The following is a 15,000-nucleotide window of genomic DNA, read 5'->3' on the forward strand; positions in this document are numbered from 1 at the left end:
CACCTCCTCAGAGTGTGAATACAGTATGTATCTGTGAATGTGTGATCTTCCCTTCCCTTCTGCTAAAGTCAGGCTATCGCTATATCCACGAAAGCACTAATGTTACTAAATGTCTTAATTCCAAAGACAAATTCAGAGTTAACTTTTTTGATTTGTGATTAACATTAAAGGTATTGTAGGGAACATTAAGCCTACGTTTAAAATATATATATATATATATATATATATATTTTGCATTTTTTCCCCTCTATCAGCCACTATATAATGATGCTGGGGTGTTTTCATGCATTGAAACACAGTCCTCCTTCTGAAATCCGTATTTTCCCTAATGTTTATGTGTTCTATGTTTATGTCCGGTACGCGTGTCCGTATGAACGTTTACTTTCGGTTTTAAAACGCTCTCAAACTTCGTTTTTGAGGCACAGAATTTACTTTTAAGATAGCGTGTGGATAGAATTTAGTTGTTTAACTTCATATATGTTGTCAATTTATCATGAAAGAGCCTATTTAAAAATAAAAATTCAGAGAACCAGCAGGGCGGGAATTTCCGCATATTGTATCCCAATAAAGCAACCTGTTTTCGGGCACCATCCCTTCAAAAGTACCTCTCTATGGAAGTCCCTCCTGCGTCACCCCCTGGTGGTCGGGGAAAAGTACTGCTGGTGTTTATTTACCTCTGAACTCGCCGTGTATCCCTTTAATATTTTGTTGAATATAACAGTTAAAGGTAGGGTAAGTGATTTTCTTTGGTTAAAATAAGTGTTAAATAGCTCTATATTCTGATAGTACTCATTGCTATAGAGTGTTTGTTGGAGTCTCCTTGTCTCTCCAGCTCTTTATAAAACATAAAATGCATTTTCCTTCCACGTCCTACCAGGGAAACTCCCCCCTGTCAGGTGACAAGAAGGTCAGTTGGCTCTCATGCATTGAAGGAGGCATGAGCTCGGCCCTGGCCTCCCTAGGCTGGTGGGGGGAGTGTAGTGCCCAGGATCACTTAGCAAATTGGCACCGGGTGAAAAAAAAGGCGGATATGGATAAAAATGATAGGAAATAAAGAATATAGTGCTTTAACCCAGGGGTCTTCAACGTTTTCAGGCCAAGGACCCCCTAGCTGAGAGAGAGATGAAGCAGGGACCCCCTCTATATTGTATAAAATTGTGTTTGAGATAAACCTTTGCTGCTCTTTTTTCCCTCTACACACCTATAACTCTTTGCCAAAAATAGCTGATCTACAAGCTCACAACGCCTCGCGCTCGTAGATCTGCTATTGTTGGCTTAAGTTCTCCTCAGAAAAGGGATACTAGGGTTCAAGTGGTTAATGTAAAAAAAAAGATCATATCACACAAAGATTTGGGGGACCCCCTGTAGTAACTCTGAGGACCCCCTAGGGGTCCTGGACCCCCTGTTGAAGACCCCTGCTTTAACCTTTTAACAAAATACTTTTTGTTTTAACCAAAAAATATCACTTACCCTACCTTTAATTACAGAAAGGTGAATATACATTTTGAGATGGAAATGCTGCTTTGACTACTGCAGCTGCTGCCATAACTATACTTTTTGTCATTTGTTATTTTCCACATTTGCTGATATTTATTTTATTTTGCTTTAAGTGTTGTACCGGAAGTTACGTTCCGACGATTTCCATATATGATAGTGTGCCGGTGGAAGGCTCACTAGCAGCTCAGAGTGTGTTACACTTCCGTGAGAGCGGACGGGTGTTTTGTTTGTAAGCAGTTTTTTTAGGTTTCATTATTGGTTTAATTGATCGTATCGTTTCTTGTTTCAGTTAGTTCGTTTTATTGTTTCTTTGGGCTTCCTGGACCTCATTCCCTTCATTACCCTATGCAGCCGTAAGAGTGCACAAATAAAACCACCAGTAACCATAACTACTGACTAGTTTTTGGACCACATGAAGGGAGTGACAACTACTTTAGTGCTATTAAAAGAGCAAGCTGCATGATAGTTTTTTTCATACCTGCCATTCTTACCTGTACTTTGTTTTGTTATCAATACTTTTGTTTATTCATTTTTTTCTTTTTTACTTCGTTACATCCATTATTATTATTATTATATTGTAATAAAACAATATTATATTGTTAACACAGTCTGTGCGGAACATCACACGCGCCAACATTTTGCTGCTTGCACCTGTATGATTGATGGACAAGAACCCCCTCTTAATTGTTGATTCTTGAACTTCTATGAGAATGACTTTCACTGGCATGCATGTATATATGGACGAAAGCATGCTAGCAGTTTTTCGAGGCTCACCTCTCCTTCCCGCGTCCACGGTCGGCCATTTTGAGGGTACTTGATCTGGGTTTGCCTCTTCTTCTGGCCTCCGTCAGCAAATTTACACAACAGTGGCTCTGCAGGGGCTAGAGAGAGAGAGAAGGCGAAGAGAAGAGTTATAAATGTCAGCTATTCAATAAGGGATTAACACTGAAGGATCAATCAGCGCGGTAGGGCAGAGCAATGCTGTCACATCAGCAATGACAAAATATGAAGCAACTGGCCCTGAATCCCTATAGCCCATGTATCTATTCCTCCTACATCTTCCAATTAAACAACACCAGAGTTATGACTCCATCTAATGCTCATAACGAGTCTTTGACAAACCAGCACTGACAAGAAAACAATGCCACTGGCTAAACATCAAAGCATGGGGAGCGCCATTCCATTGGCAACACAAACAGGCTTAGTTAACCCATTAAGACTGAGAACGCATCTGTGTCATTTTAAGATTTCTTTGGGCTATTAAAAAAATGTCAGATATACAAGCTCATAGTGCGGCACCAAGTGCCGCACTATGAGCTTGCAGATCTGCTTTTTTATTTTATTTTGCAAGAAATCATGAAAATGTGTTCAAATATATATAATGAATATATATACATTTTTAAAGAGATGGTGCCATGGTTTTGAACTTTTTCTGTTTTTCATGTGTCTAGAGGTTGATAGAACTTCATTAAGGCCCCTGGTGGTGTTTTTATGGTGTTTTATGTCTTCTCTGACTATTTTGAGTTTCTACCTGGAGGCTGAAACCTTGAGGGTCAAACGTGCCAATAGAAAAACAGCCCTTTAGTGACATAGTAAAAATATACCCTCCCCCTCATTATCATAACACAACATGTGTGGGCATGAGGAGGAGGAGGGACTAGGACAGGTGGGTGGTGGAGGAAGTGCTAAGGTGAGTACCATGTATACTTAATGAACTGGAGGCGTGTCCACATAAAAACATAATTTCAACAATTTCTGTAGACTTTTTTGAAAAAAGTCTTCCTCCTAGTATAACCATAATACCTGATGATTATGTTTTAGGGGGGGGGGGGGGGGATCACTGAAAATCACGGCACCCCGTCTTTGACTAAAATCTTTGCTTTGGGGTCCCTGGAACAAAATCTTTTCAGATGGGGGTCTGTGGCTATCATTTTGAGGGGTCCTTCACATGAAAAAGTTTAAGAAACACTGTAGCAACATACATTTAAAAATAAAAAAACTTTTAAGATTTAGAAGACATTTATAGAATCCCCAGAAGCAATAAGATTTGAGTTACAAATGTTCGCTTTCAAAAATATATATATTCAAAGATTTGCACCAATTTTCACAATTTTTCAAAAATAGCAGATCCGTGCTATGAGCTTGTATATCTGTTATTTTTGAATAGCCAAAGAAATCTAAAAATGACACACAGATGCGTTCCCGGTCTTAATGGGTTAACACGATAAATAACCCAACACTAAAGTATATGACCCCAAGGCTAGTGTGATAGTGGTCTCTCAGCACAATTCCTTTTCTGAACCTGATAGACTTGATTGCCAATAGGATTATTTAATCCTCCCACACCAAAGTTCACAATCGATTGGCTTTGACTACAGCATATCCTACAGTCTCTTAAAGCCATACCATGTAACATTCAATTTAGTAGTATTTTTGGCGACACTACTTGTAGTACTCGCAGTATCGCTCAAACAGGAATACTGCAGTGTACTGCAAGGATATTTTGGAACGAGTGTCGGGGGCATACACTCACAAATAAGTATTTAATAGTGTTTAGAGAAGTTGTCAAAGGTTGGTTATTGTGTTACCAGTGAAAGATTATATCAATAAGAACTTTTGTTTAACTGAAAAAGTTACACCCTCAGTATGACTTTAAACTAACAGCCAAAACTGGAGAGCCAATGCAAAAGAAGTAAGTTTATATCAATTTAGGGCCTATTTTTCTAGTCTTTTAACTGGTACAAATCAGGACAGTGTGTACTGTATGATAGATTGTATTTCGAGAAGATGCTTCAGCCGCAGTTTCACTCAGCAAGCAACAATAAGCAGCATTATAACACATAACAGGATTCTGAAATAAGTGCCAAGACATTTCACAGTCAGGCATCCTTCTCTGTTTTCCTATGAAGTATAATTTACTGTAGTGTATAGAGTATCTGTTTTAGATTTGCACGCCATACATACATCCTTTCTAAGCAGTGCTTACCCCCACAATTAAAGTAGATTTGAAATTGAGTGTAAATCAGTATAAAGAAATATTGACATAATTTTTTCTTACTCTAGACTTCAGCTTTCAAGAAAACGACATCTTCACCTCAATACAAGTGAAAAAGAAAAGGAGAAGCTTGTCTGGCCAGATAAAGTGTACAGAGCTTAAAGTTTAAACAAAGACATTTGGAATGCACGCTGCGGCCTGGGGGCTTTACAGTACATCTGAGAGATTCCTCTATTTCTGGGTTTCCGCGTGGGTTAAGTAGAAAGAAAATGAATGCTGTGTGATCATGCCAGGTTGAGGAGTGCTGTGTCATTATGCTATTTAACCTTGGTTGGCTCTCTGACACGCTATAGTGCTGCTGCTCTGATATCTCTCTGTTTCTATCTTGTCTGTTTGTCTTCACTTGCTTGCCTTCCTCCTCCTTCTACATACATTCCGATGTGTGCACAGAGATCCATTCAGCCAGCCAGCCATACATCTAAACAGCCACTCATTCCACAGGGATGAACAGGGACAAACAGACGACCACGTAGAGAATGAGAATAAAGACAAAGCTCATAACTGACAATAATTACTGTCTGTACGTACTTCTCTGTCTCACTCTCTTGTGATCAACGTTGAAATACCACAGGGAGGAAGAGAACAAGGCACAGACCAGGTTCAGGTAAAATGTTGGAGAAAGTGGGGCCATGAGATAATAGATAGAATATACGGTAAATTACATTACGGTTTTATACATTTTAAATTGTTTTTTTTAAATAAATTTAGAGTAGACATTGACAATTATTTGTACTCCCTTTTCTCCCAATCCTCCCCACACATCTCTGTGTTGCCACTGCTATTGTACTGGCTCACCTGCCAGTGAGGAGCAGTGTTGCCAGATTCTGTGAGAGAAACAAGCAACCAGGTCTAGGAAAACCAGCCCAAAAGAGGCGACTATGGGCCACATGTAGCTGTAGTATACAACCCTCGTAGACGTATTTATGATTCTGATGTTTTCAATATACGAGAGTTGTAGGGTTCACGCCCCATGGAGACCTGGACTTTCTGCACTATGCCCAGAAAAGTAATGAATTGCATTTTTGAATTGCATTTTTATAGCGCTTTTCCAAGTGCTCAAAGCGCTTTACAATGGTTAAATGTTAACTACTTCTACGGGGTAGTAGTTTAATGTAATAATCCATATCTTTCAACAAAGAAGTGTTTTAATGCCGTCTGTGGCCGAACGCCATTTTTTCACCCTTGTTTACTTCCTGTTTACATTTAGTGTAATTCCGGGTTTCACCGGATGCGCCCCCACACTTCCCGTCACTACCGCCCATTGGGAACTTCCGACAGAATCGGCCACAGACGGCATTAAAACACTTCTTTATTGAAATATATGGATTATTACATTAAACTACTACCCCGTAGAAGTAGTTAACATTTGGGGCTTTGAGGTAAGCACCTTTATTTTCAATTTGTACACGTTTGGAGTACTTTGCGGGGCATAGTGCAGAAAGTCTAGGTCTCCATGGGGCGTGAACCCTACAACTCTCGTAGATTGAAAACGTCAGAATCATAAATACGTCTACGAGGGTTGTATACTACAGCTAGGCCACATGAGTACTTTAACATGTACATCAGCTATTTGAAAATAGCAGATCTACAAGCAGATCTACAAGCAGATCTACAAGCAGATCTACAAGCTCACAACGCGTCGCGATGCGACGCGTTGTGAGCTTGTAGATCGGCTATTTTCAAATAAAATCTTACGAGGAAATTATAATAATCAGATCTGGCAACCCTGGTGAGGAGCCCCCACTGGGAGGACGTAGCGCCTCTGTCCTACTACTCCCGTTCAACACTCCCTGCTGACTGGTGCCACCCCAGCTGTAGGAGTCTCTAGCACAGCGACAAAGATTGCCCTCCCCGCCCGGCTTCTCTCAACCGAACACGGCCAATTGTGTTAATATTGACACTTGGCAAGCCGGATGCACAGCGATGGATTCAAATCATTAGACTCTGTGCTGGTTGACAGCAGGTACTTTACCCCTGCGCCACCCGAGCGCCATCCTTCAGTAGAGTAAACACTGAACTGTTTTCTTAACATAACGGATACATTTTGTTGTTATGAGGGCTTGTATGATCAATCAGGCATTCACACGCAGTTATACATGTGTGCAACCCCCACCCACCCACCCACACACACACTCATTCCGTAACCCCATCTTAACCTAAACCGATCTAACCCTAACCCAAATAGACATGCAGTCAAATCAAACTGGGGACACCAATTTTGTCTACAATTAGCCATGCGTTTCCAGTCAGCTGGTTTAGCCACATTAACCCTGGTGTCCCTTACCAAAAAAAAGCAGATCTACAAGCTCACAACGCATCATGAGCTTGTAGACTAGCTATTTTCACTATTTGTCATATGACAAAGTACAGTATATCAAGCTTAAGTGGCTCATGTCTAACATTTGTCCCATAATGTGGCCAATGTCAGGAACACACTTGAGCGTCCACACCCAGTTTAACAATTTATTTAAGTGGGACAGGGAAAGCATACAGGGACAGAAATATTTTAGGTGCAGTAAAGTTTACATTCACAAACTCATGGGTATGTCCTCAAGATACACACGCATGTCACTTAGCACTCCATGGGCACAAGTAGTGGCGGCTCCGCCATATATGGCAGCAGAGGCAGCACAATACTTTGCCAGCCTTTCTGCCTCATCTCCCAAGTTGTCGAAACCCTCCAAAAAACCACTCCGTGGGTATGTCCTAGGCTGGATCACCAGAGGAAACAAAGTTCTTAGTCTTGCACTGCTGCTTGGTGTTAAAGCGCTCTCTGTAGTTGTTCTCATGTCCACCCATTGCTATTCCGACGGCGGATGGACATACCGCTGGAAGGATGCACCCACTGCACCTACCACTGTACATTGACGATTGTAGTTACAACGGGGCAGTTTAACGTCATGCCCAGGACACACACACACACACACACACACACACACACACACACACACACACACACACACACACACACACACACACACACACACACACACACACACACACACACACACACACACACACACACACACACACACACACTACATTCCTGCTGCTGTGTTTTGATTGAGCAGGCTGACAGACAAAGAGACAGGGACATAGCAGACAAGCTGACAGCTTGTCAAGTATACACAGTGATACTTCTTTTTCCTCACTCCTTTTCAAAGTGCCGCACAAAGCTAGCAGGAATTCCTGTAGATCTAAGATTTTTTTCATTCTTCGTCTGTGTCAGTTACACAAAAGGAGGCATTGACACACAGAGCAGAATTTAATCAATTGTTTTTGTTTATGTTGACAATTTGACACACCGAGAGGAAAAACATCCTGCATTGGCACCACAGCAAACTGTCATTTCTCGGCTCCTTTTTAAATTAGGGACGACATAACAGTACAGTATGGTACAGTATCAAGCTCATTTAAAACTGGGTAAAGGAGAAAAGGTATTATCGTCGCTGTCGGGTGGAAACCTTGTATGTCCAAAACTGTTACTTTTCAGGAGAAAAAAAATAACCTGTGTTCCAATGGATCCAATGTAGTTATTAGTCATAAGCTCTTGTTTATACTTTTCATTAGTTGAATATTTATAAAACCCATAGACAGACTAGCTGATATACAAGATCACAAGAACCAGCGGACCGGTAGGCAGCGATTCCGGTAGGAGACACAAAGGAGACTCTTTATGTTTCCTACCGGAACCGCTGCCGGTCATGAAATTATTGACTTACAGTAGGAATGCGACAAAACAAAATAAATCCATGAATTCAAGTCTCCAAGGGGTGACTTAATCGACAGAAAAAAGAGTAATTTTGGGGGTGAACTATCCCTTTAAGGTGCAGAGATAAGGTGCATGTCAAAAGCAATAAGGAATTAGCATGTTGCCAGAAATGCACATAAATACACAAACAAACACAGGCACATAAAGGAAAGAGCGTCTCGATATCTGAGCTAAGACTGGTGAAACAGCTCCAGCCAATAAACTGTCCCAGTGCTGCAGGACAAGAATAACAAAACAATAAGCCAGGTTACAGGGAAACACACACACGCACACACACACACACACACACACACACACACACACACACACACACACACACACACACACACACACACACACACACACACACACACACACACACACACACACACACACACACACACACACGTGTGTGCAAACACACACACATCTGGGGTGATATGTGTAGCAGTGCAAAGCCACAGAGCCAGGAGGATAAAACTATATTGGATATTTTATGGCCAGAATTTCTGGCTTTTTAGATTTTTCTCTTGTAGTCTCTTTTTTGTTGCCTCAGATGTTTATTTGTTGCTTTTCAGAGGCTGTGCCAGGTGGCCAATAGCGAGTTGCAGGAAATTTAGAATTGGTCCCCAAACGGTTCCTGAGGAATTGCTGATATATATTTTTTTAATCTTTTTTTCTTTCGATTTTGCATGAAGCTACCAGCTGGTCTATGCGTAGAGCAATTCACAGGCAAAGAATGGAGAAAGCAGCTAAAAGGCGCCATTACACAGATAGTAGCCATCCATTAGGAGGACAGGGCTGAATTGTTTCAGAGAGAAACAGAGGGAGAGACAGAGAGCTACAGAGAGGGACAGATAAATAGCCGATCTACAACATGCAAGCTTGTAGATCTGCTATTTTTATCCAATTTTATGAACTGTAAATGCTCTTTGCAACTTTGTTATGGATCGGTGCTACAGTATATACAGTAAATGGACTGCATAGCACTTTTTTCTAATCTTCTAACCCCTCAAATGCACTTTACAATGTACATCACATTCATCCATTCACAGACGCAATAACGGTTGAACACTGTTACATATTACGCGTTACAATTCGGTAAAAATTCACACACCCACAGCAGAGACATTCACACAAAGCACAAACCTGCTGGAGCAGTTATGCCTGATTTATACTTAATTGTGCATCGTGTCGTGCACCGACAATAGCTTATCTACAAGCTCACGCTGTGACGCTTGTAGATGTGTTATTTTCACTAGTTTGGGAACTGGGGAGACAGCAAATTTCTCTTCAGGGTCTCAACCGTGTGCCGGTTCAGTGTTTTGCTCAAGGACACTTAGACACACCGCCAGTGGAACAACAACAACGTGCAAACCTTGAGCAAAGCACCAACCTTAACCACAATTTTCATTTAGTTATTCATCCGCCGTAACCAACCGACGTATTGAACATGATAAATGTATAGATCCACACCTGCACCCACACGCAATTATTCATGAAGTCATTTTTTTTCTTAATCCACCCCAATTGAAGATTTTCCTGCGCAGGCCAGAAGTCAACAAGACTCAATAGAATACATTATGAATAAAAAATCAGTTATGCCTCAGTTGGGAAAATGAGAAGTCATTCAGATAATTGAGATATGGGAACATTTTTCATTTAGCCTCTGGAATAAGAAAATACATTTGTTAAAGGGGGAGTGTCCTTTTCTGCTTGACATTCAGCATCAAAGAGAGAAAGTCCTAAGAGGGAATTCCATCATGTCTAGTCATGTAAGTGTTCAAGCCTCCTCATCCTGTCGAAATGACAGTTTAGCTCCATTTGGACCCGTTTCAAAAAAGGCTTACTTCAGTTTAGGATAAGTGCCCTCAAAATGACTCTTACTAACACCTATCCTCAGAGGGCTGTATTTGTTGTGCACGTGACCTCTTTCAGTTTACCCACCATTTACAGAAACATCAGACAGAAATCTGTTCCCATTTATGAAACCATTGAGCCATTTCTGCCCATGAATAGGGAACAAATGGCTGGTGACCGCGGACATTAGTAGATATAAATCAGGCCACACGCTCCTTTAAAAGCCTCCTGATTATTATTGAAACAATTGGATATTGATGGGCCTCGTCTGAGCCTCTCTTCATTGTTGTTCTCGGTCTGTCTCTCCATTAGGCGAGAACAGGACAAAGTGCTATTAAAAAGAATACCGTATGTAATGAATATACTGTATGAATATACACAGTACACTATTAGTATGTGTGAATTGAAATTATTGGTATATATGAGAGAGAGAGAGAGAGAGAGAGAGAGAGAGAGAGAGAGAGAGAGAGAGAGAGGAGACAGGGAAATAGAGCAATCGAGGATGAAAAGAGACAAAGAGTGGAATTTGCAACAGAAGAGCATGAGGGTGAGGGAGGGGTGTGCTTGCAGAGAATAGACTAAAAATGAACAGAAAGAGACTGTGTAAAGGAGAGATGAGAGAAGGGAAGAGTGTGAAAGAGAGAGTGATGTGCGTGCAAGCTAAGAAATAAAGGATAATTTCCCTCTTCTATTCCAGAGTAGTTCCAGTTGACTGAATGTAGTAGATTAGGGCTCTGTGGTTTTATTTGTGCTGTGTCCTGTAAAAACACATCAGATACAATTGTTTGTAAATTAATTCCTATGGTGAATGAATAAAAATGGGAATTATTGGGCTGCATGAATATAAAAGAGAGGCTTAACAAGCAATGTGTATGTGTGTGCGTGTGTGTGCACGGGTGTGTGTGTGTGTGTGTGTGTGTGTGTGTGTGTGTGTGTGTGTGTGTGTGTGTGTGTGTGTGTGTGTGTGTGTGTGTGTGTGTGTGTGTGTGTGTGTGTGTGTGTGTGTGTGTGTGTGTGTGTGTCTGTGCCTACATGCGTGCGTACATGTGTACATGTGTGTATGCAAAGCATTATAATCAAAACATTGCAACGGCCCTTTATTAACAAGGAAAAGGGGAGCATAGAAATGGAAATAGAAATACAAGGGAAATAGAACGTGAAAACCAATCTCAGAATATAAGGAATTGGTGTTACTAAGACAGACTCAGCAGTCTTATTTGTACAGCAGTGAAAGTCTCACTTACAAATCAAGATTGTCTTAAACTACAGGAGTAGAAAGAATTCTGTTTTGAGTGCATTTCTACTGTAAGCATACAGTAGTATGGGAAACAGAGCTGAACTGAAGAGAAATTTACGTTAGTTTCCAATACCATCTGGACTGGGGAATTTAAATAAATGGAGACAAACCAAAGACATGGTTGGTTGATCTGTAGATAAATCTATTAAGCCCAGATCCATTTGTTTTCAATCAGCTTTCTATATTAGACGCTGACTATTGAATGGGCCATCAAAAACAATTCTGTATGAGATTTATACTATCAGGGCTTGGCTCGGTGTGATGGGGTCGTGGTGAAACGACCATAGACGCCAGTTGTAAGCTGACTGATGGGTTCTCTTTAACGGTGCTGATGCTGGCTCTATCTAACAGCATTGGGGGGGAGAGCATGTGTTATTGAATGCAAAAGATAACAGAAGTATGACACATAGAATGTGATCATTCATCACTCTCGAAGATAGAAGAATCACAGTTCACAGTGGGAGACCGCCTCAGTGTTGTAATATTCATGCGATTATGCAAGCTAGTAATAGACAATTGTTACAGTAAGCCCCCAACACAAATACGTGTTCTAGACTATTCATGAGAAGAACGCAAATGGAATTAGGCTAGTATTAACATTTTGGTCTTCAGAAAATGAAAGAGGAGCAGGCATACTTATCCGTACCAATATTTCATCTCTGAGGTAGAAAACAGAAGCTGTGGATCTAGTCTTCAGTACCGGCACAGTAAAATCCTTAGCTTTATTTTAGCTCTGAGGAGAGTACATGTAAAACCAAGGGTTCTTTTTGGTTCCACTTGCACTCTCCTCAGAGTTAAATTAACACTGATTATTTTACTGTGTAGAAATCTCACTGACAATTTGTATGTTCAAGACATTGCACTTGCTCTTCCATGTAATTGTAATGGTTTGTCTGTGTTCATTCTTACTGTACCTCTTTACGATTGAAACCATAATATACTGTATTTGTAACAACTGTATGTACCATCCAAGATATGACATCTCAAAAAACAAGTGAAATCAATAGTATGTCTAGTCTAGATATCCATTCTGCATGATACAGATCTATGTCATAGACAGGAAGCAGTGGATCAATGTAGTTCCTGTTAATGAATGCTGATGGGAGCTCTAGTCATGTGGTCATCAATACAGACGTAAATCTGCAGGCTAGATGGTGAAATATGACTGTGGTCTATCCATACATCAGCATGGTTGGATAGGTCATGGTATTAATCACACGCACACAAATGCACACAAGCACGCACCCACCCACCCACACCGACACCCACACGCACACACACACACACACACACACACACACACACACGTGTGCGCGCGTGCACACACAGTATACACATGCAAATGTGTACACATGCAACACCCACAGCAATTGCATTCTATCATCAACAATCAACACTAACTATAAAGGCCCACAGGGCTGGGTCTCAACATTCACTAATGCTAAATCTCATCCAGATTCATTTGTATTGTTACATCCCAAATACATGTATGTGGAGAGTAAAATTCTTAGGTTTCAGCACCGCAATGTTGCAGAAAAAGTCCAAAAAAGTAAGTAGTAAGTGTAGGTCAGAGTGGCAATGCATTTGCTATGCCAGACAGTGATGCATCCAGTCAGAATGCTCTCTGTGGTGCCTCTGCAGAAGGCTCGTGGGATCGTGGCCCCAATCCCAAATTTCTTCAGCCACCTGAGGTGAATGAGTCACTACTGTGCCATTTTCACCACATGACTGGTGTGCTCATCCAAGGAGAGGTCCTCGACGATGTGAACTGTGGCGATGTGGTCCAGTCGCCCTCCTCTCTTCCTGTAGTCCACGATCACCACCTTAAGGCCAGTCCACACCAATGCAACTCCTTGCAACATGCAACTACTTGCAACTACTTGCAACCCAATGGCAGTTGCAAGGAGTTGCATTGGTGTGGACTGGCCTTAACACTGTTTTGTTGCAAGGAGTTGCGACTAGTGGCATTGGTGCGGTCTGGCCTTTAGTCTTGATGACGTTGAGAGAGAGGTTGTTCTCCTGGCACCACTGTCTCTCCTGTCTTGTTGTCGGCAATCAGCCCTTTCACTGTTATTTAATCAGCAAACCAGGTTGGAGTAGTGGTTACACAGGGAGTAGAGGAGGGGCCTCAGGACACAGCCCTGGGGGACTCCTGTGTTAAGGGACAACGTGTAAGAACACTTCGTCCCCACCAGGCGTCAGCCCGCCAGGAAGTCAAGGATCCAGCCGCACAAGCTGGTTGAGTTCTAGGACCCTGAGCTTGATGTTGATAGTCTGGAGGGAACTATGGTGTTTAATACTTAACAGTGACAGCATTCTGACATAAAAGTTGCTCTTCTCCAGGTGGGTGAGGGCAGTGTGGTGTTGTGGCTATGGCGGATAGGATGGTTTTGCCAGTAGAATAGGTGAGGGTCCAGAGTGGGCGGTAACCTGCCACCAAGGACACCAAGCATTTAACCTCATGAACCCTAGCATCCTTTGGTGCATCTAATAATAGAAGAATATTTCGGGGTAAATAGGCAAACATTCACCAAAAATAGTTGAGAGTTGTGAGCTTGTAGAATGCAACGATATTTGGTGTTGAGGGGAAAACCCTGAACCCAGTCAACAAAGTATATAGGCTTTAAGTGGTTAAGCATGTTACCTTGCCTTGACCAGAGACCGGTTCGTGTCACCATTTTCAATATCCAAGAACACCAAAAACGTTTTGCACAACTTGTGCCAAACTTAAAAGCTTAACATTTCTGATAAATAAGCGTAAAGCTGGATAACGTTGCTCTTTTATCTCTCTTCTCACAGCCAGTTGCCTTCAGTGTTCTTGCCTTCAGTCTTTTGTTTGACAAAGGAACAATCAACTGGCTATTGGCTATATGCCAGCTAGTCTGTACCATCCATTGGAACCAACATCACAGATTATTTGTACTATAAAAGAAGCAGCCACGGATATATGGCCATAATTCAATAGACGAACCACAATGAAATGCAAATAATGTGAGGGGGATTTCAAAAGAGTCTAACTCAAACGCAGCAGAGATTTCTATGTGAGTACTCTGTGGCAGGGTGGTAAATATACTGGCTTGCTATTCATACCTCAAACGGTGCTAATCTTGTTAGCTAACAGTTTTTGTCTTTAATGTTAGCTTAGTTTCATATAGACCCTTTCCGTACTTTGTTCTACGTCTTTGTTGCCATGGTAGAAAAAGAAAGGCCTTTCCTTTCTCGAATCTCACATTCAAAGACACGTGAAGGATAGAAGCATGCAGTTCAATTAACAGAAATACTGTATATCTGGACCAAGCTGGGAATGAGTCAGTGGCACTGGACAGCAGCAGCATAAATCAACTGAAAATGGCTTCAGAGACATGTAATTGCTCACTCTGAATTGTGTGTCTGTGTGTGTGTGTGTGTGTGTGTGTGTGTGTGTGTGTGTGTGTGTGTGTGTGTGTGTGTGTGTGTGTGTGTGTGTGTGTGTGTGTGTGTGTGTGTGTGTGTGTGTGTGTGTGTGTGTGTGTGTGTGTGTGTGCGAGTGCGTGCGTGCGT

The 15,000-nt window shown here is 41.5% G+C and overlaps 1 protein-coding gene across 8 annotated transcripts in view; it reads right to left on the bottom strand.

Annotated features, from left to right (window-relative positions):
• rbms3 (RNA binding motif, single stranded interacting protein) overlaps positions 1-15,000 on the bottom strand; it is a 153,233-nt gene that overhangs the window by 32,508 nt on the left and 105,725 nt on the right. For all 8 annotated transcript variants that reach the window (XM_084052030.1, XM_084052028.1, XM_084052024.1 and 5 more), the window contains exon 7: positions 2,272-2,378. In XM_084052030.1, the coding sequence (XP_083908156.1) occupies positions 2,272-2,378 (107 nt within the window). The remainder of the gene's footprint in view (positions 1-2,271; positions 2,379-15,000) is intronic.

The sequence above is a fragment of the Gymnoscopelus microlampas genome (genome assembly GCF_963454915.1).
Source record: "Gymnoscopelus microlampas genome assembly, chromosome: 3".
Taxonomy (NCBI): Eukaryota; Metazoa; Chordata; class Actinopteri; order Myctophiformes; family Myctophidae; genus Gymnoscopelus; species Gymnoscopelus microlampas.